We start from the raw sequence: 27410 nt of genomic DNA, 5'->3' as shown, positions 1-27410 counted from the left end.
TAGCTAGTGTTTGGGTATTCATTTATACTACATGGATTCTAGAACATGGGTTCACACCTTTTTGTGTCTGAGGCAAAATACCCATAATTCAATATAGCACACCAGTCACGTCAGAGAGCCTTCTTGAAAGCAAGTCCTCCTGGCCACTGTTGAACTGCCCGAGTTGACTCTGTGGAGCAGAGATAATCCTCTGCCAAGCCTGGCCCAAATTGCCAGTTCAATGGCAAAAGAAAGTATTGTTGTTTTTAGTTATTAACTTTTAGGATGGTTTGTAATACAGCAATAGATAACAATAGCAATAGAATTGGCAGTGGATTGTTCATGTAGACCTGCATACAAAGGTCAAGACTTGGATTCTAAATATATTGAGGAACATGAGTTGTTATCCTTATTCACAGTGATGTGAATCTGAAAGTAGGTTTGAACCTAGTAGATTGCTTAGGAGGTTGGGCACAAAGTATTTGAGAATTGTTATCAAATACAGTTGGACCTCCATATCCGCAGGTCCCGCATCCCCAGATTCAACCAACCATGGATCAGAGATATTTGGAAAAAAACAAAACAATAAAAAGTAACAGTACAATGACAAAAATAACACAAAAAACAACACACTGCAACTATTTACATAGCATTAATATTGTATTATTATAAGTAATCTAGAGAAGATTTAAAGTATATGGGAGGGCCGGGCATGGTGGCTCATGCCTGTAATCCCAGGACTTTTCAAGGCCAGAAGTTCAAGATCAGCCTGGCAACATACTGAGACTGCATCTTTACCAAAAAATAAATAAATAAATAAATAAATAAAAATAATAATAAAAAAATTAGCTAGGCATGGTGAAGCACACCTGTAGTCCCAGCTACTCAGGAAGCTGAGATGGCAAGATCACCTGAGCCAGGCATTCAAGATTGTAGTGAGCTCTGAGTGTACTACTGCACTCCAGCCTGGAAAACAGAGCAAGACCCTGTTAAGAAAAGAGAAGAGAAGAGGAAAAGAGAAGTGAAGGGAAGGAAAGGGGAAGGGAAGGGAATGGAAGGGAAAAGGAAAGGAAAGAAAGTATATGGGAGGATGATTGTGTGCAAATGTTATGCTTTTTTATTTCTTTTCCCTTTTAATAGACTTAGGGGTACAAATTGAATTCTGTTAACTTGTATATATTGTATAGTGTTGAAGTCTTGGATTTTAGTGTATCCATCACCAAAATAGTGTATAATACTTTGTACCCTACAGGTAATTTTTCATCCCTCACTTTTTCCCACTCTCCACGCTTTTGAGTCACCACTGTCCCTCATACCATTCTGTGTGTACTTGCATAGCCATAGTTCAGCTCCCACTGTGAGAGCATGTGGCATTTATTTTTTTGTTCTTGAGTTACTTCACTTAGGATGATGACCTCTAGTTCCACCCAAGTTGCTGCAAAAGATATTATTTCATTCTCTCTCATTGCTGAGTAGTACTCTGTGACATGTGTATACCGCATTTTCTTTATCCACTCATTGGTTTATGGGCACTTAGGTTGATTCTGTACCTTTGCTATTGTGAATTGTACTGTGATAAACATATGAGTGCAGGTGTCTTTTGATACAATTATTTCTTTTCCTCTGCGTACATACCCAGTAGTGGGATTGCAGCACCAAATGGTAAATATACTTTTAGTTCTTTGAGTAATCTCCATAATTATCACCATAGAGGTTGTACTGATTTACATTACCACCAATAGTATGTAAGAGTTCTTTCTTCACCACATCCACACCAACATCTATTTTTTTTTAAATACTGGCCATTCTAATTGGAGCAAGATGTTATCTCATTGTGGCTTTAATTTGTGTTTTTCTGATGATTAGTGATGTTCAGTACTTTTTCCTGATTTTTGGCCATTTGTATATCATCTTTTGAAAAATGCCTGTTGGTATCATTTGCCCACTTTTTAATGGGGTTGTTTTTTATTGCTGAGGTGTTGAGTTCCATGTAGATTCTGGATATTAGTCCTTTGTCAGATACTTAGTTTGCCTATTTACTCTTTTGATTATTTATTTTGCTGTGCAGAAGCTTCAGCTTCTTTATTTAATTAAGTCCCACTAGTCTATTTTTGTTTTTATTGCATTTGGTTTTGGAGTCTTAGTCAGAAATTTTTATGTATGCAAATGCCCAGAAGAGTTTTTCTTAGGATTTTTATTGTTTCAGATCTTACATTTAAGTCTTTAATCCACCTTGAGTTAATTATTGTATATGGTGAGAGATAGAGATTCAGTTTCATTCTTCTATGTATGGCTATCCTTTTATCCATTATCATTTATTGAATGGGGCATCCTTTCCTGAGTGTATGTTTTCATCTGCTTTGTCGAAGATCAGTTGTTTGTAAGTATATGGTTTTATTTCTCGATTCTTTATTTTGTTTCATTGATCTATATGTCTACTTTTATACTAGTGCCACACTGTTTTGGTTACTATAGCCTTGTAGTATAATTTGAAGTCAGGTAATATTATATCTTCAGTTTTGTTCTTTTTCCTTTGGATCACTTTGGTTATTTGGGCTCTTTGTTGCTTCCATATGAATTTTAGGATTGTTTTTCCTAATTCTATGAAAAATGATGTTGGTATTTTGATAGGAATTGCATTGAATTTCTAGATTACTTTGGGCAGTGTGGTCATTTTAATGATATTGATTATTCCAACCCATGAGCATGGGATGTTTATCCATTTGTGTGTGTTGTCTGTGATTTCTTTCATCAGTGTTTTGTAGTTCTCTTTGTAGGAACATTTCTCTTCCTTGGTTAAATGTATTCCTAGGTATTTTTTATTTTGCAGCTATTGTAAATGGGATTGAGTTCTTGATTTGCTCCTCAGCTTGGTTGTTTTTGGTGTGTAAAATGCTATTGATTTTTGTACATTGATTTTATAATCAGAGACATTACTGAATTCATTTATCAAATCTAGGAGTTTTTTGGAGGAGTCTTTCTGTTTTTCTGGGTATAAGATAATGTCATAAGTAAGCAGATAATTTGACTTTCTCTTTCCCAGTTTGGATGTACTTTCTTTCTTTCTCTTGACTGATTGCTCTGGTTAGAACTTTCAGCACTATGTTGAATAGAAGTGGTGACAGTGGGCATCCTTGTCTTGTTCCATTTCTTAGCGGGAGTGCTTTCAACTTTACCCCATTCAGTACAATGTTGGCTTTGGGCTTATCGTATATGGCTTTCATTACTTTGAGGTATGTTCCTTCTATGCTGAATATTTTGAGGGTTTTTATCTGAAGTGGTGCTGGATTTTGTTGAATGCTTTTTCTGGATCTATTGAGAAGATCATATGTTTTCTGTTTTCAATTCTGTTTATGTGGTGAATCACATTTATTGATTTTCATATATTGAACCATCCTTGCACCCCTGGGATGAAATGCACTTGATCATGGTGAGTTATCCTTTTGATGTGCTGTTAGATTTGGTTTGCGAGTAGTTTGTTGCGAATTTTTGCATCTATGTTCATCAGAGATATTGGTCTGTAGTTTTCTTTTTGTTGTTGCTTTCTTTCTTGGCTTTGGTGTCAGGATGATACTGGTTTTGTAGAACAAATTAGGGAGGATTCCCTCATTCTTGATCTTTTGGAACAGATTCAGTAGGATTTATATCAGTTCTTCCTTGTATATCTTATAGAGTTCACTTGTGAATCCATCTAGTCCTGGGCTGTGTTTTTGTTCGGAGGTTCTTTATTACTGATTTAACCTCACTATTCATTATTTGTCTATTTAGGAGTTCTATTCCTCTTGGTGCAATCTTGGGAGTTGTATTTTTTGGAGATTCATTCATTTCCTCTAGGTTTTCTGGTTTGTGAGCATATAGTCACTCAGAATAATCTGTGATGATCTTTTGTATTTCTATGGTACAGTTGTAATATCTGCTTTTTCATTTCTGATTATGTTTATTTGGATCTTCTCTCTTCTTGGTTAGTCTAGCTAGTGTATTATCAACTTTGTTTGTCTTTTCAAAGAACAAACTTTTCATTTCATTAATTCTTATATTGTTTTTGGGTCTTTTGTTTCATTTAGTTCTACTCTGATTTTTGTTATTTCTATTGTTCTGCTAGCTGTAGGTTTGATTTGTTCTTATTTTTCTAGTTACTTGAGGTGCATGATTAATGTTGTTAAATTTTTATCTTTTTATTTTTTGACATAAGCATTTAATGCTCTAAACTTCTCTCTTAATACTGCTTTTACTGTATCCCACAGGTTTTAGTATGTTGCATTTTCATTAATTTCAAAAACTTTTTAAATTTTCATTTTTAGTTTTTCATTGACCCATTAATCACTCAGGAGCATATTGTTTAATTTCCATGCATTTGTATAGTGTCTGACATTCCTCTTTGTATTGATTTCCAGCTTTATTCCACTGTAGCCTGAGAAGGTACTTGGTATGATTTTAATTTTTCAAAATTTGTTAAGGCTTGTTTTGTGGCCCAAAATGTGGTCTGTTCTGGACAGCGCTTCATGTGCTAATGAAATGAGTGCTTTGTAGTTGTTGGTTGGAATGTTCTATAAATGTCTGTTAAGTCCATTTGGTCTAAACTCCAATTTAGTTTCTTTGTTGATTTTCTGTCTTAGTGATCTGTCTAGAGCTGTGAGTAGGATATTTAAGTCCTCCACTATTATTGTGTTGCTGTCTATCTTTTTCTTCAGGTCTGGTAATTTCTGTGTGTGTGTGTGTGTGTGTGTGTGTGTGAATCTGGGTGCTTTGGTATTGGGTGCCTATATATTTAGGATTTTTATATCCTCTTTCTGCATTGATCCCTTTGTCTTTTTTTTTTTTTTACTGTTTTTGATTTAAAGTCTCTTTTATCTGATATAAGTATAACTACTCCTGCTTGCTTTTGGTTTTCATTTGCATAGAATATCTTTTTCTGCCCCTTTACTGTCAGTCTATACATGTCTTTATGGGTAAGGTGAGTTTCTTGTAAGCAAGATATAATTGGATCATTTTTTAAATCTGTTCTGCCAGTCTATATCTTTAATTTGGAGCATTTTATCCATTTAAGTTAATGTTGATATGTGAGGCTTTGTTCTTGTCATATTGGTAATTGATTTCTAGTTGTTTTATAAATTCTTTGTTTTTTCCTTTTTTTCTATCTTTTTGTCTTTGTGGTTTTCTGAACTTTTGTCATGTTACCATTTAATTCCTTTCTCCTATTCCTTTGTGTGACTGTTTTATAAGACCTGTGCATTTTATTTTTTTATGTGTTTTCATGATGGTGAATATTGACCTTTTGTTTCCATGTTTAAGACCCCTTTGAGCATTTCCTATAGGAACAGTGTCGTGGTGACAAATTCTCTCAGTGTTTGCTTTTCTGGGGAAGAGTATTTCTCTTTCATTTATGAAGTTTATTCTGACAAGGTATAAAATTCTCAGATGGCATTTTTTCTTTCAGCATTTTGCGAATGCCATCCCATTCTCTTCTGGCCTATGTGGTTTCTGCTGAGAGGTCCACTGTTAGTTTGATGAGGCTTCCTTTATAGGTAACTAGACACTTTTCTCTTGGTAATTTTAAAAATCTTCTTTAACTTCAACTTTAGTCATTCTGTTTAAAATATGCCATGGTGAAGTCATTTTTACAATGTATTTGCCTAGGAAAAATTGGGACTCTTATATCTGAATGACTAACTCTTGCTAGTTCTGGAAAATTTTTTATCAGTTATTAATATTTCCTTAAATAGGTTTTCTAATTTTTTTGATCTCTCTTCCCCCTTGGGAATACTGATATTTCATAAGTTCGATTGTTTTAGGTAGTTCCAGATATCTTGTAGATTTTGCTTATTCTTTTTTCTTTTCTCTTTTTTTTTTTTTTTTGCCTGACTGAATTATTTCAAAAAACCTGTCTTCAAGTTCTGAGATTCTTTCTTCTGCTTATTCTAGTCTATTCTCAAAGCTGTCAAATGTGTTTTCTATTTCCTTCAATAAATTTTTCAGCTACAGAATTTCTGTTTTGGGGGGATTTTTAAAAAATATCTATTTCCTTGATAAATTTCTCATTCATATCCTGAGTTGATTTTCTTTGTATTGGTTTTCGAAGTTCTTTTGCATATCATTGATCTTCTTTAGAATCAATATTTGGAATTGTTTTTCTGGCATGTTGGTGTGTATGAGTGTTGGTTGAGTGGGACGCTTTTGCTTTGATTTTGGGTGCCTACAGTAGTGTGATTTTTATATGATTTCCTAGGCAGTACACAGGGTCAGTGATATCTACATTTCCTTGGTGGCTTATGGTATACTTACTAGTTAAGGCTGTGGTGAAATTTTGCTGGCGACTTGAATGCCAGCCAAGCTAGTCTTCAGGTCCAAATGGTGGACGCATTGGGCTCAGCATGCCTGAGTTTAGGCCCCAGAGCAGCTTATGCTGGCACAGTATAAGTGTGTTCTGGGGGCCCCGTTCTTGGCTTTTCAGGTATCTTGCTCAGAAGCTAGTAGTTGGAGCAGAGGGCTGGGTGTGTGGGTGTGTTCTCAGGCCCCTGAGTAGCTGGTGTGATGTGAGAGGTAGAAGTAGCAGTGGTGGAGCCACCCATTAGGACCCAAATGGTCCATGTTGGTGTTACTGGTAGCTGCAATGGATTGGACAGGCTAGTCCCCAGTCCCAGAGCTGCCTATGACAGGGCAGTGGATATTGTCCTAAGTGTGTTTAGGAGAGTTGGATTTCCCCGTCCCTTCCTTACCTGGTGGTGGCTACAGCCATATCACCTTAAACTTTGTCCAAGTGCAGGGCAGGGCACAGCCCAGCATTAAACTCTCAAAATGGCACTGACTATGGGCTGAGAATCAAAGAAGGCAGGGCTCTTTTTAGGTGAGTCACATGGGCAAGAAACTGTGTGAAGTGCAGTCCACTTGTATCTCATTCTCCTAGGAGCCCATAGCAAGGCAGTGGGAATTGTCCTAGGAGTGTATAGGAGAACTTGGGCTCCACTGCCTGTCCCCAGCTGGATGTGACAACAGCTGGGTCAGCCCAAATTCATCCCACAGATGAGGTGCTTCCTAGATTTAAACTCCCAATGGGGAGCCTTGGGCCTGTGACTAGAGAGGGTGGGGCCCTTTTCATGGAGTGTAGTTCGCTCAAGACTTGGTCTCACAGCAGCCCATTGCAGGGTAGTGGGTATTGTTGTAGATGTGTGCTAGAAAGCCTAGTATCCCTGCCCCTCCCTAGCTGAGCGAGGACTACAGCTCAGTCAGCCCACACTCAGCCCAAGGGCGGGGTGCAGCCTAGGGTCAAACTCTTAAAATGGCATCTTGGGCCTGTGACTGAAAGGGCTGAGGCCCCACCCAGGCAAGTATAGGCAAGAAACTGTGGAAAATGTCATCCACTCATATCTCAGTCTTAACAGCAGGGTGGCAGAGACTTTCTGAGGTCTGCGTGGAAGTGTCTGGGCTCCTCTATCCCTCCTTGGAGCCATGCAGTGGCTGCAAGTGCCACCATAGTTTCCCAGTATTTAGGCTCAGAATGGCACCTGACTCAAGCTGCTCTAGGTTTGGATGCCTGTGAGATTTTGCATGGGTCCTTTTCTGGAGCAATCTCTCTCTTTCTATGCAATCTCCAAGCAGCTTCCTATGTTGGCCCCTAGAACTACATGGGTCAGGGAGTTCTCTTGTAGCCAAGATTGTAAAAGCTTGTCTCAGAATGTGGAGCCTGGGGGCTTCTCTCTTAATGTTTCCCCGCATCCAGAAGCTTCTCCCAGCTCTTAGCCAATCCCTAGCAGGGAAAAGCTGCCCATGAGGGTTGAGGAACTTGCATCCTTGGGGCCACATGTGGCCTTCTGGATCCTTGAGTGCGGCCTTTTGACTGAATCCAGATTTTATAGAACAAATCGTTTTAATAAAGGGATTTTTCTCTGTGAAGTTTGGTTTTGGCCGAGGGTCTGTACTTGGGGATCTGGAGGCCATATGTGGCCTTGAGGCCGCAGGTTTCCCACCCCTGCATCCACTCCTTACCCACTTTTGGTGCTTCTCATCACTCCCCTGGTGAATCCCAGTGTTCTCTCCTAGATGGTCTGTTCAAATTGTGAGACTCTGCTTACTATTCTGGTTCCTCTCCATGGACGAGGCACATACTACCTGTGTCTGTTTGGCCATGTTGACCTTATCTCCTGCCCAGGTTTTTCAGTGATCCTGTGGTGAGGTTCTAGCTGATATAACAATTGCTGTAAGAGGTATCTTGCCAACACCATTGTGAGCCCACAGACAGAGTCACCAACCTTCTACCATGCCATTTTATATAAGAGACTTGAGCATCCATGGATTTTGGTATGAGAGGCGAGCCCTGGAACCAATCCCCATGCCCCATACTGAGGGACAGCAGCATTCAGAGGAAGGCAAGTCAAAGGTTTCATGTAAGCCAAGGTAAGGTCGGTGATCAAAGAGGCCAAGGGGCGTGGGGGAGGTTTGGCAGCAAGTATCAAGGATACACTTAACGGGAATGTGGGATAAGGACAAGATGGAAATGCCATTGCTGAGAAGCGAGAGAACAAGCTGAGATGGTCACTGGGAACCTGGGGCACCCACCGGGAATCGGACGTTTAACTATCACGCTGTCCTCCCTGTTAAGGGTCAAGATACGAAGTGGAGTTGCATGTACTAAGCAGAGGAGCAGTGGATGCATGGTAAACTGCACTGGAGGATAGTCATCCTACTTGAATTGTGACGTACAACAAGCTCTACCCTGCGAGAGGCTGCTGGGTGTCCGGGTTAGCAATGCAGATTTTGAATGTTGACTGCACCACTTGCCCACCACATGGCTCAGGGAAATCACTCTCTTTCTCTGTGCCTCAGTTTCTTTCCTATAAAATGTAGGCAATAATAGAAACTATCTTTAAGGCTTGTTGTGAAGATTACATAAAATAATATCCACAAAGCACCTTGAATAAAGCCTGGTACATCTTATGTGCCCAATAAATGTTAGTTTTCAAACTTTATTTTTCACTTGTGGTAGAATATGCCCTGCAGCCCCACTGTCCACATGTTCAGGCTGCAGTAGGCACACACTCCACCCCATGGGTTGTCTCTTCCCAGTCTTCCCTGTTCAGCCCTTTGAAGGGGGATGTCCTTTTCCACATCACACAGTAATAAATAATAAAGTCACAGGAATGACAAGAGATTCACCCTAAACCAATTTCAAGGCAAAACATGTAGCAGATTCATTTCTGATAATGTCTTATTGTTTTCTGGATGAAAAGTGGAGAAAATTGAGCATCATTTGAAACCATTTTATTCTAGGAAGCATAACTGTTTCAAACTCTGTGTCAAATTTATCCCCACTCCTGTGGTAGTCAGAACAGAATTTCTCTATTGCTTTACATGTGTAATAGGATTAATGATATTTGTCTCTTGGAAAAATAAAAATGTTTGCAAAGTACTTAAAAATTCAAAAAAAAATCTCATGATCCTCTTATGAGGTTATATTTTGAAGGACTTGTTAGAATTATTTGGAGATAAAATTATTAAAAATTAGAATAAACTAATCTGACTTATTTATAGTATCTTTGCTAAATCTCATTGAAATATATTTACATGACCCTGAAAATGTAGATGATACAAGGTCAATATCGTTTTCATTATCTTTGTGCTAATAATAAGACCAATTATGAGGCAAATAACAATGTCCTTGTACTTTGTATGAAAATGACACTTATGACACACTATCAGAAGGACTTGTTATTTGTTAATTGATAAGTAGTTATATATTGTGCTGAAACAATCTTAATTCCTATTTTTAATGTAGAAATTTTTAAAATAATTCTTTTTTTTTTTTTTTAAACAGAGTCTCACTCTGTTGCCCAGGCTAGAGTGCCGTGGCATCAGCCTAGCTCACAGCAACCTCAAATTCCGGGACTCAAGCAATCCTTCTACCTCACCCTCCCGAGTAGGTGGGACAACAGGCATGTGCCACCATGCCCGGCTAATTTTTTCTATATATTTTTAGTTGGCCAGATAATTTCTTTCTATTTTTAGTAGAGACAGGGTCTCACTCTTGCTCAGGCTGGTCTTGAACTCCTGACCTCGAGCGATCCTCCCGCCTCGGCCTCCCAGAGTGCTAGGATTACAGGCGTGAGCCACCGCGCCCGGCCTTAATACCTTGAATATCCTTCCTCACACATGCAGTTTTTGCTTTTTAAAATACTTCCTAACAGATCCCAAAACATTTTTGTAAATCATTTACTCGTTCAGTTTTTGAAAGGCTATTCTATGCCAAGTATTATGCTAGGCACCGAGGATTCAGAGACACTTAAGACCAAAACTTGTCCTTCAGGACCTTATAGTCTGGGTAGGTAGAGAGGGATGGGGAGATGCTCCTGATCTGTTATTTACATGTCTAAAGGTTGATGTGTGAAAGGGTCCAATAAAGGCATGAAAAAGAGAGTGGTTCATTCTAGTTATAGGGAGGGATGTTTGGAGATGCTTCCTAGAGGAGGTAACCTTTGAGTTGAGCCTGGAGATAGAAGGTGTTCACTGGATGGAGGAGGAGAAGAGAGAGGTGAAAGGACATTCCGGCTGAGAGATTTTAGGCAAAAGTCCTGGATGTAGAAAGGATCCCTTCAGGATAGCTGAGGGGTGGCACAGGGAAGGTCGCTGAGAAGGAGGGAGGCTGCAGAGAGGGCCAGAGGCTGCTTTGATGTGGGTGTTATAGGTATCAGTATTTTAAGAAGAGCTAGATAAACATTTGACAGACATGCCAATCTATAGATAGTGTTAAAACATTGCCATCCATGTAATAATGGAAAAATTTATTTATCCTCACCTCTCTTTACCACTTAGGATCAGTGGGACCCGCATAAGGCTTTAGGGGTGGAGTAGATCTGGCTAACATTGGGACCTTTTCCCCCCAGGTCTCACCTGCACTCCTCCTCTGTCTTTCCCTGACACAACGCTTAACCCTTTCACAAAGTAAGAGCCAAACAAACATTTCATGCCCGGTGATTTTGATCATCTTAGGCTATCTCCATGTACCCCTAATTGTAATCCTGGGGATGGGAGGTTGCAATCTGCTGAGGCCCACTGGGCTCTCTCACTTTCACTGCATCTCCCTGTGTCCTGCTCTGCTCAGGGAAGAGTCATGGAACCATGTCTGCTGTCTGAGGTGCCATCAGGCAAAGCAGAACCCCCATAGTTTTTATTATGGTGTTGCGATGACTTAAGGCAGACAGACGTGAGAAGTTTTTTCCCTCAGTATGGTGGACTAACAATTACATGGTAAGAGCTTAATTCATATGCATCCTGTCTGCATTTATTTGAGTATTCAATGGGTAATTGCCAAGTAACTGAAAATGTATCTAGACACAGATGTTTCTATTTTCAACAACAGGGTTAATTTTCTGATTTACAAAGTAAGACGCATGTAACCCCTGTAACACAATGCACAGAATAAGGTAAAGATTACGCGTTAAGATCTGAGGAAGGGCTACTGAACTTCACTAGCTGTAGGGACTTTGTTCCCCAAAATAACTCACTAGTGCTTTCCTGAGAATAAACCTCCAATTGTTAAGAAAACATCTGGTAGGAAACAGTTAATGGCAGGCCTGCCATCTATTTTTTCCCTTTACCTGGGACACATGAATGAGGTGCTTCAGTCAAATCCTCTTGCATACTAATAACTAGACCTCCTGATAAAAATGCTAATGGTATTTATGAGTAAAAAGATAATGGAGAGCCCTTATCTGTGAAATGCTTTCAGTAGCTGTTCCAGTTATCTATTGCTGTGTGGGAAACCACCTCAAAACTCAGTGGCTTAAAACAATAATTCATTATCTTTCACCTTTCCATGGGTTGATGTGGCTCAGTGAGGTGATTTTTTGCTTGGAACCTCTCATCCAATTTTAGTCAGATGGTGCTGCAGTTTCAGACATCTGAAGAGATGGCTGGGCTGGGCTGGACTTCTGAGATGGCTTCCTCATGCTGACAGGTGGTGAAGCCAGGCTAGGTTTTGTGGTCCTTATGGTCTTTGTTGCAGCTACTCAACTCTGCTGTTGTAGTGTGAGAACACACATGGATAATACATAAACGAATGAATATGGCTTTATTCCAATGAAATTTTAATTACAAAAGCAAGTGGTAGGCTCATTTTGGCCCACAGGCCATAGTTTGCCAACCCCCGGCCTATGATCTCTCCAAAGAAAGAATGCTTATCCTGTGTCTTGGTAGCAAATCATTAGTAAACTTAGTATTAGGTAAAATCTCTAAGTTGTGTCGAATCTGATTTGATAATTGGACTTGTGTATCCCTTAGAGAGTGTCTTGAATGTTTAACACAATGCTTATGCATAATATAGGCACTTAATATTCATAAATAAACTGGTCAACAAATATTAATTGCATTCCAGTTGTTGGCATACATTGTACAGCTGGCCTTCCATGTCTGTGGGTTGCATATTCATGGATTCAACTAACTATGGATTGAAAATATTATTTTCTATAAGGGACTTAAACATCTATGAATGTTGTCCACGGGGGGAGTTCTTGAACCAATCCCACATAGACATCAGGGGTGATAGTATACTGATGTTCAGAATTTTCTAGTTCAATTGTACCTATGCTGATTGCACTTAGCTACGTAAGAATTTAAATGGCAAAGCACATACTTTTCATTGTGAATGTGGAGGTTTCTGTTAAACTTTACTTCATTCTTGAGAAGAAACCTATATTTATTATAGGATATTTAGAGATCATAGAGCATATCTATACGACTTCTAAAGTATTTTTAACACAAAAGAAAAATAAGCCTCCTGGGATGTAGTTTCCAAGAAAAATTTCCTTTAATCTACAGCAGGATTTCTTCAAATGGAGGCCATTTGCTGTAGTATTTCCCCCAATTTAAGCTTAGAAAAGAGAACGAAAGGGCATAGTCTAAGGTAGATTGTCAGTAATGGCTTACTGCATAGTCAACAAAATTTTTTTAAACCTTTCAAAACTCTTGCAAATGTAAGATAAATATTTAAACTTCAACTACATGGAAGTTTCTTTCTTCCTTTGAGAGCTTTAATAGAAGTAATTTTCCAAAGAGATTAAGAGATGACAGTATTTTTTGATATGAGTCCTGGGGTTTGGACAGACAGCAGCTATAAGGCAAGGGGGAAAAAGGAGAAACTATAGAAAAAATATCTGAACTCATGTTAGATTTTGTTTTTTTTGGTAAAGAAAGTTTTAAAATAGAAAATTATTGAAAAATACTTACAATTTTGACACATATAAAAGCAATACAGGCCGGGCGTGGTGGCTCACGCCTGTAATCCTAGCACTCTGGGAGGCCGAGGTGGGCGGATCGTTTGAGCTCAGGAGTTTGAGACCAGCCTGAGCAAGAGCGAGACCCCATCTCTACTAAAAATAGAAAGAAATTATATAGACAGCTAAATATATATATAGAAAAAATTAGCCGGGCATGGTGGCGCATGCCTGTAGTCCCAGCTACTCGGGAGGCTGAGGCAGGAGGATTGCTTGAGCCCAGGAGTTTGAGGTTGCTGTGAGCTAGGCTGATGCCACGGCACTCACGCTAGTCTGGGCAACAGAGTGAGACTCTGTCTCAAAAAAAAAAAAAAAAAAAAAAAGCAATACAAAACCCGTGAACACAGTTTTAGCCCTGTTACAAATAAACTATTTCATAGGACAGTAGAACTTTTAATTTAAAAATAGACTCAGAATGTTCCTCTGTTATTTTATACAAATGTTGCTCTGTTATTTTATACAAATACAAATATTTTTATTTGTATTTTATTTTATTTTTTTGAAATAGTGTCTTGGTCTGTTGCCCAGACTGGAGTACAGTGACACAATCATAGCTCATTGTAACCTTGAACTCCTGGGCTCAAGCAATCCTCCCACCTTAGTTTCCTGAGTAGTTAGGGCTACAGGTGTGCACCACTATGTCCAGCTGATTTTTTAAAATTTTTTGTAGAGATAGGTCTTGCTATGTTGCCCAGGCTAGTCCTGAACTCCTGGCCTCAAATGATCCTTCTGCTTCAGCCTCCCAAAGTGCTGAGATTACAGGCATGAGCCACCATGCTTGGCCCTTTTTGTATTTTAGATAGTGAAACATTCTAAGAGAAGTTAAGTGATCATAAAGTATACCATAGAAAATATTGGAAAATACATTTTTCCAGTGGAAGAAAAGAAAAATATGCTTAGCAAAACTTGAAAATCAATAAAAATAACTGTAGAAGACATTTTATTAATTTTTCCACTCTTAAGGCTTATGTCATGGTCACATGCTAATTCCAAAAGGGAGAAACACAAAAGTATTATATGAGTCAATAGCTCCTTATTTGTTTCTATTTTAGTAAATAAGACACCTAAGCCTATATGCAAACTTATTCCTGTCCCTCTTCCCATGATAGCATGAGATGAAATCCCAGGGCAGGCCCAGATGGCAGGAGAAGAAAATAAAGATGTGATAGGAAAGACCTAAAAAAAAAGGAAAGAAAAAAAGTTAAAAAATTTTTTAACTTCTTCAGTTATGCCTCAAAGGTGTGAGGTTTTCTGTAAGAATTAATATCAAAATAGGATTCTTTATGGGATTATAGTGTGCAATTTGCCTGTTTCCTCCTTTCCCACATGAACTGAAGTTTCTCAAGACAAAGTGGCTGCAGGGAAGAAGTATTAATAGTAGAGTGCACCTCTTTGAGTTCTGCTGCTCCTTTGGCATTTTGGTTCCAAGGCTTAAGTTTCAACTTTATTACCAAATATAGCTTTATGAAAAATTTACTTGATTCAAGTTTTATCAAACTGATTAGAGACCTTTAAATGAGGTGTATGGATATATGGCGTGGTAGCATTAATGTTTTAAAAAGAAATATAACTAACTTCTTAATGATGATGTTACTGAGCATTCAGTGGGCAGAATGGTGGTGGGTTTTAATCACATTTTGGAAATGTAAAAAATGCTCCCAAGGAAGTATGTGTTTATGGAGCCTTTGAAAATAACAATAAAGACATCTTCATATTGCCCCTGTACTCCAGGGCTAGCCAGTGATGGGTAGAGGTGCACGCCTGCACAGACTTGTAGGGGCAGGACTTTGTCCTTTGTTATGCTTGACGGTGTGGGGAGGACCGTGAGAGAAGGGTTTACTACTGTAGGGTTGATGCTGTAGTTTTCCAAAGAAGTGCACAAAGTGATAAAATGAAGACTCATTTTGTCTTTCCAACAAAATCAATCATAAAACAACTGCTAGATCTTTTCATAATAAAAGATGTTCTGTGTCACGCTCTGCTCGTCTCAACCTTTCTATGTTTCCAGCATCACAGCGGCAGGAAGCTCAATGATCTCTTCTGCTTGTGTGAGGAATTGTCTTTTCCTATTTTGAATACATCTTTTCTTCATCCTCCCTCCCCAAGCCCCACTTCATTTGCTAAGCCCGATTTATTTTGTACAATATTTTCCTCCTTACTTATTGGTTCATTCCAACTCTGAGAGTACTCCAGCAATTTTTCATGAAAAAAAATTTTAGCTCCTTTTTTACTTCATTTTTAGGTCTTCTACTTCCCTACTACTATTCTGCTAGGATCACCAAACTGTGTTACTAACTCCAGCTTGACAACGATATTCTGTAGTACAGATAATGCCTTGATGTCACGTTATCAGTGTATCTGTCCTCCATTCCTACCCCTAAATTTGACAGTGATGCCTACCTACATAAACTCCTAAATCTTTCAGCCAAACACGTAGGGTTCAATGCCTCCAACTCAGCTATTTTGCCCAAAATATCTATTGTTCTTAAAAGCCCATGGCTATTTGTTTTGTAATTAAAATGCTAAAATATTTCGAAAACTTTTTCATATGCTAGCATCCAAGAAGGAAGTCCATGATAAGCAATTATTTTAGTACTTCTTGATTTCACAACCTATTCATTTCATAAGTAGATTAAGTAGAAATCCTTACTTTTCTAGTATTGATATGGTTTTCTTCTATAATTTCAGACTGATTTCCTTTTTCCTTTCCAGATGGAGACTGGAAAGTAATTGTGGTCACTGGGGATCTTGAAAATGCTGGCACCACAGCAACAGTGTTCCTTTATGTCTATGGAGAAACAAGATGTTCAGGTCCAATTATTTTGGGATCTGGGAAACACCAGCTGTTTAGCCCCAACAGTGCAGATATATTTAAGGTAAAGATGATACGGCTATAACTTGTTTGCTAAGATAGATTATGATATTTAATACTTTCCCTAAGATGAAATGGAGAATGATTTTTTGGTGGTTGTTTGGTATTGTATTTGCATTAAATTTTCTTGATATACATGAAATGTTTTATCCTAAGGGAGTTGGGAAACAGTAGTAATAACAGAAATGTAAGATTTTTGTTTTTTCTTCATGTTTTATTTGTATAAAGACAAAAAAGTATATAAATTTTAGAAAATTTAAAAATTTGGAAAATATCAAGTTGAGTATTTCCATTTTTGAACGTCTGTCCTAGTCCACACCATGGAATGGCATGATAGTGTGATGGAAAGGTGGTACACCTGATGGCTAAGACATGGGCAAAAATGTCAAAGGATCAAGATTCAGATGCTGACTTTGCCACTTATAAGCATGATTGAGCATGTTACTTAAACTTCCTGTGCCTCAGTTTCCTCAATAACCCTTACTTTAAAGGGTTATTATGTGGATTAAATGGAGTAATCCTTAGAAAAGTATCTGAAATGCCCAATAAATGTTTGCTATTAATATTGTAGTACATGGGCAATTTTGTAGCATTCTTTTTTACGTATAATATTACCATTTATGCAAGGAGCTACATAGTCTTCCTAATTATAATTTTTATTGGTTAAATACTGAGCAATATACCATAGACAAATGAAACACTTTGGTATTATTGGACATTTAAATGGCTTCTAGGTTTTTACTATTATAAATAATGGTACAATAAGCACACTTTTAACCTTAGATTTCTTCTTCTTCTTTTTTGTATTTCTTCTGAGAAATGAGATTACTCTTAATCCATTTTGACAAATTATATAATACATCATAAAAGTGTCTGATTTACATAGCACACTGCCTACCAGGACATAGTCAACAACTGGTCAATTTTATTATTATTAAATTATTACTATGTCCCAAATAATGTTATCTATTTCTGCCATATAAAGTATTTAATATCTTTTAATTAAAATTTCACAGTTCCTCTTTGCAAGTTGTAGTATGTGACTGTGGATCTAAGGGAGTTGTCTTGTTACCTTTTTGTTACAAGTGCTTTATTAGGATATAATTTACATAACATAGCATTCACCCATTTCTTATTTTTTAAAAATTTTTACTAAGTTTTATTTTGTTTTTACTTGAAATTGTAATTATACATATTTATGGGGTACAGTGTGGTGTTTTAATACATACATATATTGTATAATGATCAAATCAAGGTAATTAACATTCACCTATTTAAAGTGTATGATTCATGGTGTTTAGTATATTCACAGCTGTACAACAAACACCACACTCTAATTTTGGAATATTATTCATCACTACAAAAACAAAGCCCATACCTATTATCAACAACTCTCCAATTCCCTATCCCTCAGCCTTGTAATCTACTTTCTGTCTCTATAAATTTGCCTGTTGTGGACATTTCATATAAATGGAATCATGCAACATGGAGTTGTATATCTGACTTCTTTTACTTAGCATAAATAATATTTTAAAGGTTAATCAGTGTTATAGCATATATCAGTGCTTTATTCTTTTTTATAGCTAAATAATATTCTAGTATATGAAGGTACCATATTTAATTTATCCATTCATCAGTTGAAATACATTTGGCTTTTTTCCACTTTGGGCCATTATAAATAATGCTGCTATGAACATCTATGTACAACTTTTTGTGTGGCATATATTATCATTTCACTTGGGTATATGCATATGAGTTGAACTGCTGGATCATATAGTAATGCTGTGTTTAACATTTTGAGGAACTGTCAAATGGGTTTCCAAAGTGGCTATACAACTTTTATATTCTCACTAGTAATGTACAAGTTTTCCTCTTTCTCCCCATCCTCACCAACACTCATTATTGTCTATCTTTTTATTTTAACTAGCCTAGTGGATATGAAGTAGTATCTCATTGTGGTTTTGATATGTATTTGCCTAATGACTAATGATGTTGAGCATCCCTTCATGTGTTTATGGGTCATTTGCATATCTTTATTGGAGAAATGTCTATTCAAATCATTTGCCCAAATTTAATTGGATTATTTATATTTTTTTCTTTATTTCAGAATTTAACAGGGCTACAAATGATTTGGTTGCATGGATTGCTTTTGTACTGCTTGAGTCAAAGTTATAAGTGTGCCCATCACCCAGATAGTGTACATTGTACCTTTTAGGTATGATTTCACCCATGCTCTCCTTACCCCTCCCACCTGCATTATTTCATTGAGTTTTACTTCCATCTGTGCACATGAGTGCTGATTGGTTAGTTCTAATTTAATAGGGAGTACATGTGGTGTTTGTTTATCCTTTCTTGCAATATTTCACTTAGGAGAATGGTCTCCAGTTTCATCCAGATTATTGCAAAAGGTATTAATTCATGTTTTTATGGCTGAGTAGTACTCCATGGTGTACATATACCACATTTTATTAATCCATTCATGAATTGATGGGCACTTGGGTTAATTTCACATCTTCATGATTGTGAATGCAAAGGAAAACCCATCAGGCTAACTGCAAACTTCTCAACTGAGACCTTACAAGCAAGAAAGGATTGGGGCCCCATATTCAGTTTTCTTAAACAGAATAATGGCCAGCCTAGAATTTTGTATACTGAAAAACTAACTTTCTTATATGAGGGAAAAATAAAGACTTTTTCAAATAAGCAAGCACTGAGGGAATTTGTCAAGACCAGACCTTCCCTGCAGGAAGTACTCAGATCTGCAATAAACACATAGAAACCGACCAGTGTAAAATCACCCAAAAGCTAAGTCTCAGAGCCCATATAAAATAATGCCTAGAGAGGTAAAACAAAGCAATAAGGTTCTACCCAACAGAATGAAGAGAAATACATCCCACTTATCAATTCCTTCAATAAATGTAAATGGCTTAAATTCCCCACTCAAGAGACATAGGTTGGCTGAATGGATAAAAATACAAGCCAAGTATCTGCTGTCTCCAGGAAACATATCTAATCCACAAGGACTCACGCAGACTCAAGATAAATGGATAGAAAAAAATTTTCATGTAAAAAGCAGGTATAGCCATTCTCATGTCAGATAACATAGACTGCAAATCAACAATAGTAAAGAAAGACAAAGATAGTCATTATATAATGGTAAAGGGAGCAATTAATCAAGAAGATATAACAATCCTAAATATTTATACACCCAACAAGGTGTGCCCAAATTCATAATGCAAACCCTACTAGATGTAAAGAAAGTGATGAACAGCAACATTGTAATTAATGAGGACTTAAACACCCCACTGATTGAACTGGACAGAAAATAATAAACAGAGCAGAAAATAATAAACACTAAACTTAAATGGGACTCTACAGCAAATGGCCCTAATGCACATTTACAGAATATTCTACCCCAACACTACTGAATATATATTCTTCTCATCAGAACATGGAACATTCTCTAAGATTGATCACATCTTAGGCCACAAAACGTGTCTCAACAAATACAAAAAAATAGAAATTATACCATTTATCTTCTCAAACCATAGTGGAATAAAATTAGAAATTAACTCCAAAAGAAACACTCAATTCTACACAAAGTCATGGAAATTAAACAACCTACTGCTGAATGATTATGGGTCAAGGAGGAAATTAAGGTGGAAATCAAAAGATTCCTCAAACTAAATTACAAAGGGGACACAAGTTATCAAAAATCTGTGGGATTAGCAAAAGCAGTTCTAAGGGGAAAATTCATAGCCTTGAATGCCTACATTGAAAAAGACAGAAAGTTCACAAATCAACAATCTAATGAATCATTTCAAGGAAATAGAAAAGGAAGATAAAACCAAACTCAAACTCAGCAGAAAATAAATAACTAAGGTCAGAGCAGAACTAAATGAAATAAAAAATGAAAAAGTAATGCAGAAGATTAATGAAACAAAAAGTTGTTTCTTTGAAAAGATAAAAAAGAATTTGTTTTTTATCTTGCTAGATTAACCAGGAATAGAAGAGAAAGGACCTAAATTAGCTCAATCAGAAATGAAAAAGGAGATATTACAGCTTATACCACAGAAATACAGAATATCATCTGTGAATACTACCAAAAGCTCTATGCACATCCACTTGAACACATTGAGGAAATGGACAAATTCCTGGAAACACACAACCTCCCAAGGCTCAATCAGGAACAAATAGAACTAAACAGATGAATATCAAGCAATGAAATTGAAGAAGCATAAAAAGTCTTCTAACAAAAAAGTCCCAGGCCAGATGGTTTCACAGCTGAATTTTATCAGACCTACAAAGAAGAATTGATACCCGTACTACAGAAAATATTTCATAACACCAAATAGGAAGGACTTCTCCCCAACTCATTCTATGAATCCAGTATCACCTTGATACCAAAGCCAGGAAAGGATACAACAAAAAAAGAAAACTATAGACCAATATCCTTATGAATATAAATGTAAAAATCCTCAATAAAATACTAGCAAACTGAATTCAGCTGCATAGCAAAAAAATAATACACCACAACCAAGTGGGCTTCATCCCAGAGATGCAGGTATGGTCCAACATATGTAAATCCACAAATGTGACTCACCATATAAACAGTGGCAAAAACCAAGATCATATGATCACCTCAATAGATGCAGAAAAAGTGTTTGACAAAAATCCAGCACTGTTTCATGATAAAAACCATCAACAAACTAGCCATAGAGGGAATATATCACAAAATTATAAAAGCCATATATGACAAACTGATAGCCAACATCATACTGAATGGGGAAAAGTTGAAAGCATTCCCACTCAGAACTGGAGCAAGACAAGGATCCCACTGTCACCACTTCTATTCAACATAGTCCTGGAAGTCCTAGGCAGAGCTGTCAGGCAAGAGAAGGAAATTACGAGTATCTACATGGGGAAAAAGGAAGTCAAGCTATCATTCTTTGCTAATGATATGATCTTATATCTAAGAAAACCCCCAAAGATTCTACCAAGAGACTCCTGAATTTGATAAATAAATTCAGCAAAGTCTCAGGTTACAAAATCAATGCACAAAAATCTGTAGCATTCCTATGCACCAACAACAGTCAAGCTGAGAATCAAATCAAAGACTCAATACCTTTCACAGTACCTACAAAGAAAATAAAATACCTAGGAATACATTTAACCAAGGATATGAAAGCTTTCTATGAAGAGTGTTAGGAATCACTGAGGATGGAAATTGCAGATGATGTAAAAAAATGGAAAAACATACCATGCCCATGCATCAGCAGAATCAACATCGTTAAAATGTCCATGCTACCCAAAATGATGTATAGATTTTAATGCACTCCCCATCAAAATATAAAGATCATTTTTTGCAGATCTAGAAAAAATAATTCCATGTTTCATTTAGAACCAGAAAGGAGCCTCAATAGCCAAAACAACCCTAAGGAAAAGGAACAAATTCAGAGGCATTACTGTACCAGACTTTAAGCTATACTACAAGGTTATAGTAACCAAAACATATGGTACTGGCACAAAAATAGAGACATCAACCAATGGAACAGAGAATTCATATATTAAAACCATCCACATATTGCCATCTGATCTTTGACAAAGTAGACAGCAATATATAATGGGGAAAAGAATCCCTATTTAATAAGTGGTGCTAGGAAAATTGGAGAGCCAAATGTAGAAGATTGAAACAGGATTCATATCCCTCACCACTCCCCAAAATTAATTCAAGATAGATAACAGACCTAAATCCTAAGACATGAAACCGTAGGAATTCTAGAAGAAAATGTTGGAAAAATTCTTGTAGATATTGGCCGAGGCAAAGAATTTATGAAGAAGACTACAAGGGCAATCACAGCAGCATCAAAAGTAAATAAATAGGACTTGATTAAATTAAAAAGCTTCTCACATCCAAGGAGCCAATCAACAGAGCAAATAGACAACCTACAGAATGGGAGAAAATATTCACATGCTATATATCTGATAAAGGGCTAATAACCAGAATCTACAAAGAACAAGCAAATCAGCAAGGAAAAAATCAAACAACCCCATTAAAAAATGGGCAAAGACATGAACAGAAGCTATTCAAAAGAAGATAGACTAATGACCAATAAACATATGGAAAATGCTAAGTATTACTAATCATCAGAGAAATTCAAATGAAAACCACAGTGAGATATTACTTAACCCCAGTGAGAATGGCTTTTATCAAAAAGTCCCAAAATGCTGATGTGGATGCGGAGAGAAAGGAACACTTATACACTGTTGGTGGGACTGCAAACTAGTGCAACCTCTATGAAAAACAGTATGGAGATTTCTGAAAGAACTAAAAGTAGACCTACCATTTGATCCAGCAATCACACTACTGGGTATTTACCTAGAGGAAAAAAAGTCATTTTTTATCAAAAAGACACTCCATTAGGATTTTTTAATCTTTTTATTAATGAGTTCAAGAGTTCTTTTTATATTCCAAATATGAATCTGTTATCATATTTATGATTTACAAATGTTTTCTCCCATTTTTTGAGCTGCATTTTAACTTTTTTGATGTTATGGATTTCAGTTTCTTTCTAGTATCTTCAAATCAGCCTGAAGGATTATCTTTAGTATTTCTTGTAGAGCGGGTCTGCTAGTGATGAATTCTCTATTTTTCTGTACCTAAGAATGTCTTAATTCTCATATACAATCCTTGGTTGACAATTGTTTTTATTTTAGCACTTTGAAGATGTCGTCCCACTGCTTTCTGTCCTTTCTAGTTTCTGATGAGAAGTCACCTGTTGTTAATCTTATTAAGGATCACTTGTATATGCCAAGTTCTTTATCTTTTGCTGCTTTCAAGATTCTCTCCTTGCTTTTGGCTTTCAGCAGTTTGACTATGTTGTGTCTAGGTGTAGATTACCTTACTGTTTGTTTTCACAGTTACAATGGTTGCAAGTTTGTAGGTTTTTAAGCATATTATGCAGTTGGGGAAAGGGATAGAGAATAGATCAAGTTAAAATGCACAAGCCCTTCTGTTTTTGCCAAGTTTCATAGTTTTCATAGAATAAATGCTCCATGAATTGCTACAAACCTTCAGTTAATTTTCAGAGTTCTGGAAAATTTGATTTCAAAAAATTTTATTATTGCTTTTATGGCCTCAACCTGCCATTCTAGTAGTCCACCTTTCTCCCCTCTTATCTTTTTCATTTTGCTGTTTTTAATTAAATTTCTATTCTTCTTGAAATCTTCCATTTTTGGCTGTGATTTCTATAACCTACTTAAGATAAATAAAAAATGGCCCATTATAAATTTGGCTTTGAAACTATTTTACGTCATTTCACCAAATTCTTTTTTTTTCCTTTTTACTCTCAAGCTGCCAACACTTTATTCATAAAACTTCATAAATAAACTTAAAACAATTTTTTCTGGATGATATAAAAAAAGAAAAATTGGTGTAACAGGAACCTAAATATAAATATCTCTGACCTACTCTTCATATATTTTTTGTTATGGATTTTTTTAATATCAGCATATTGTAAGGGGTACAAATGTTTAGGTTACATATAGTGTCCTTGTCCCCCTTTGCCCCCGAAGAGCTTCAAGCGTGTCTATCCCCTAGACAGTGCACATCACAGCCATTATGTATGTATATACCCATCCCCTTCTCCCCCCCTCCCATCTGCCCAACACCTGATAAATGTTATTCCTATATGTGCACTTAGGTGTTGATAAGTGAAACCAATTTGATGGTGAGTACATGTGGCGCTTATTTTTCCTTTCTTGGGATACTTCACTTAGTAGAATGGGTTCCAGCTCTATCCAGAAAAATACAAGAGGTGCTATATCACCATTGTTCCTTATAGCTGAGTAGTACTCCATGGTATACATATACCACATGGGCACTTGGGTTGTTTCCACATCTTTGTAATTGTGAATTGTTTTTCTATAAACATTCTAGTGCAGATGTCTTTTTTTTAGAATGTCTTTTGTTCTTTTGGGTAGATGCCCAGTAATGGGATTGCTGGATCGAATGGTAGGTCTACTTGTATCTGTTTAAGGTATCTCCATATTGCTTTCACAGAGGTTGCACTAGTATGCAGTCCCACCAGCAGTGTACGAGTGTTCCTATCTCTCTGCATCCATGCCAACATCTATTGTTTTGGCACTTTTTGATAAAGGCCGTTCTCACTGGAGATAAGTGATATCTCATTGTGATTTTGATTTACATTTCCCTGATGATTAGAGATGTTGAGCATTTTTTCATGTTTGTTGGCCATTGTTCTCTCTTCTTTTGAAAAGTTTCTGTTCATGTCCTTTGCCCGCTTTTTGATAGGGTTGTTTGATTTTATCTTGCTGATTGCCCTGAGTTCTAAATAGATTCTAGTTATCAGTCCTTTATCGGATGTGTAGCATGCAAAAATTTTCTCCCTTTCTGTAGGTTGTCTGTTTGCTCTCATGACAGTTTCTTTGGCTGTGCAGAAGCTTTTAATTTAATCAAGTCTCATTTATTTATTTTTGTTGTTGCTGTGATTGCGTTTGGGGTCGTCTTCATAAATTCTTTGCCTAGGCCAATGTCTATAGGAGTTTTTCTAACATTTTCTTCTAGAATTCACACCTTAGGTTTAAGTAGGTTACCCACTGTGAGTTGATTTTTGTGAGAGGGAAAGGTGTGGATCCTGTTTCAGTCTTCTACATGTAGCTATCCAGTTTTCTGAGCACCATTTATTTAATAAGGATTCTTTTCCCCAGTGTATGTTTTTGTCTGCTTTGTCAAAGATTAGATGGTTATATGAGGATGATTTCATATCTGTGTTCTCAGTTCTGTTCCACTGGTCATGTCCCTGTTCTTGTGCCAATACCAAGCTGTTTTAATTACTATGCCTTGTAGTATAGCTTGAAGTCTGGTAAATTGATACTTCCCATTTTGTTCTTATTGCCTATGATTGCTTTGGCTAAATGGGATCTTCTCTGATTCCATATGAAGCATAAAATTATTTTTTCTATATCTTTGAAAAATGACGTTGGTATTTTAATAGGGATTGTATTGAATCTGTAGATCACTTTGGGTAGTACAGACATTTTAACAATGTTGATTCTGCCAACCCACAAGCATGGTATGGTTTTCCAACTGTTTATGTCCTCTACTATTTCTTTCCTCAGTGTTTCATAGTTCTCCCTGTAGAGGTCTTTTACCTCCTTAATTAAAATATATTCCTAGGTACTATATTTTCTTTGTTGCCATTGTGAAGGGTAATGAGTCTTTGATTTGGTTCTCTGTTTGACTGTTATTGGCATATATGAATGCCTCTGATTTGTGCATGTTGATTTTGTATCCTGAGACTTTACTGAATTCATTTATCAATTTCAGAAAGCTCTTGATTGAATCCTTGGGTTTTTTAGATATAATGTCTTATCAATAGCAAAGTTTGAGAGTTTGATCTCTTCTGCCCCCATTTGGATGCCCTGAATGCCGCTCTCATGTCTAATTGCTATAGTAAAGACTTCCAGCACTATGTTGACTAGAAGTAGAGATAGTGGGAAAACTTGTCTGGTTCCAGTTCTAAGTGGGAATGCTTTCAATTTTTCCCCATTGAGTATGATGTTGCCTGTGGGTTGGTGCTATATGGCCTGTATCATTTTTAGGTAAATCCCATCAATGCCTATTTTGTTAAGCATTCTTATCATAAAAGGGTGTTCAATTTTGTCAAATGCATTTCCTGTGTCTACAGAGAGGATTGTATGTTCTTTGTTTTTGCTTCTATTTATGTGGTGAATTACATTTATAGATTTATATATGTTGAACCATCCCTGCATCTCTGGGATGAATCCCACTTGGTCACAATGGATTATTTTTTTTGATAAGCACCTGGATTCAGTTTGCTAGGATTTTTTTGAGAATTTTTTCATCTATATTCATAAGGGATATTGGTCTGTAGTTTCTTTTTTTAAAATGTGTTGGGGAAGATTCCTTCCTTCTCAATGTTGTGGAATAATTTCTGCAGGATAGGCACCAGTTCTTTGTAGGTGTGGTAAAATTCGGGTATGAAACCATTTGGTCCAGGACTTTTCTTTTTAGGAAGGTGGTTTTTTTTTGTTTTTGTTTTTGTTTGTTGTTGTTGTTTGTTTGTTTTTTTCACTGTTTCAATTTCAGTACTTGCAATTACCCAGTTGGGGAATTCTATTTCTTCCTGGTTGAGCCTAGGGAGACTGTGTGTTTCTAAAAATTTGTCCATTTCCTCCACATTTTCCAGTTTGTGTGCATAAAGGTTTTTGTAGTATTCATAGATGATATCTTGTATCTCTGTGACATCAGTTTTAATTTCTCCTTTTTTTTCCTGATGGAGCTTCTTAGAGATTTTTCTTTTGTGCTTTTCATTAGTCTAGACAAAGTCATGCCAATTTTGTATATTTTTTCAAAGAACCAACTTTTTATTTTATTAATCTTACGTATAGATTTCTTATTGTCAATTTCACTTAGTTCTTATTTGATCTTACTAATTTCACTTCTTCTGCTGGGATTGACATCAGTCTGTTCTTCTTTTTCCAGCTCTTTAAGTCGATTCATTAGGTTGTCTATTTGTGATCATTCTGACTTTTGGATATAGACACTTATGGAAATAAACTTTCCTCTCAGGATTACTTTAGCTGTGTCCCACAGATTTTGATAACTTATGTCTCCTTTGTCATTTAGTTCAAAGAATCTTTTGATTTCCATCTTGATTTCCTCATTTATGAAATAATAGTTCAGCAGAAGATTGTTTAGTTTTCATGACTTTGTGTAGAAATGAGAGTTTCTGGTAGGGTTGATTTCTACTTTTATTCTACTGTGATCTGAGAATATGCATGGTATAATTTCTATTTTAAACAATTTTTAAGACATGATTTGTGTCCTAGGATATGGTCAATCTTAGAGAATGTCCCATGAGCTGATGAGAAGATTGTATATTCAGTGGTTTTTGGGTAGAATGTCCTGTAAATGTCAGTCAGGACCAGTTTTTCTAGAGCTCTGTTTAAGTCCATTATTTCTTTGTTAATTTTCTGTTTGGAGGATCTGTCCTGTTCTGTCAGACGGGTGTTGAAGTCTCCAGCCATTATGGTGTTGCTGATTATCATTTTGTTTAAATCAAGTAGAGTTTGCTTTATGAATCTGGGTGCTCCTCAGTTGGGTACATCCATATTTAGAATTGTTAGGTCTTGTTGAACTATACCCTTCACCATTATATAGTGACCCTTTTTGTCTTTCATTACTTTTGTTAATTTAAAGACTAAGTTATCTGAAATGAAAACTGGCATGCCAGCCTTCTTTTGGCTTCCAT

At 36.7% G+C, this 27410-nt stretch overlaps 1 protein-coding gene across 1 annotated transcript in view; it reads left to right on the top strand.

Moving 5' to 3' along the window:
* Positions 1-27410, top strand: part of RP1 (RP1 axonemal microtubule associated) — a 286090-nt gene that overhangs the window by 172229 nt on the left and 86451 nt on the right. Inside the window, exon 24 of the mRNA XM_069466500.1 lies at positions 15954-16117. Coding sequence (XP_069322601.1) covers positions 15954-16117 — 164 coding nt within the window. The remainder of the gene's footprint in view (positions 1-15953; positions 16118-27410) is intronic.

The sequence above is a fragment of the Eulemur rufifrons genome, chromosome 3 (assembly GCF_041146395.1).
Source record: "Eulemur rufifrons isolate Redbay chromosome 3, OSU_ERuf_1, whole genome shotgun sequence".
In the NCBI taxonomy this organism is placed as follows: domain Eukaryota; kingdom Metazoa; phylum Chordata; class Mammalia; order Primates; family Lemuridae; genus Eulemur; species Eulemur rufifrons.
The sequence above is the reverse complement of the archived record's forward strand: the minus strand, read 5'-3'. Positions and strand labels throughout refer to the sequence as shown.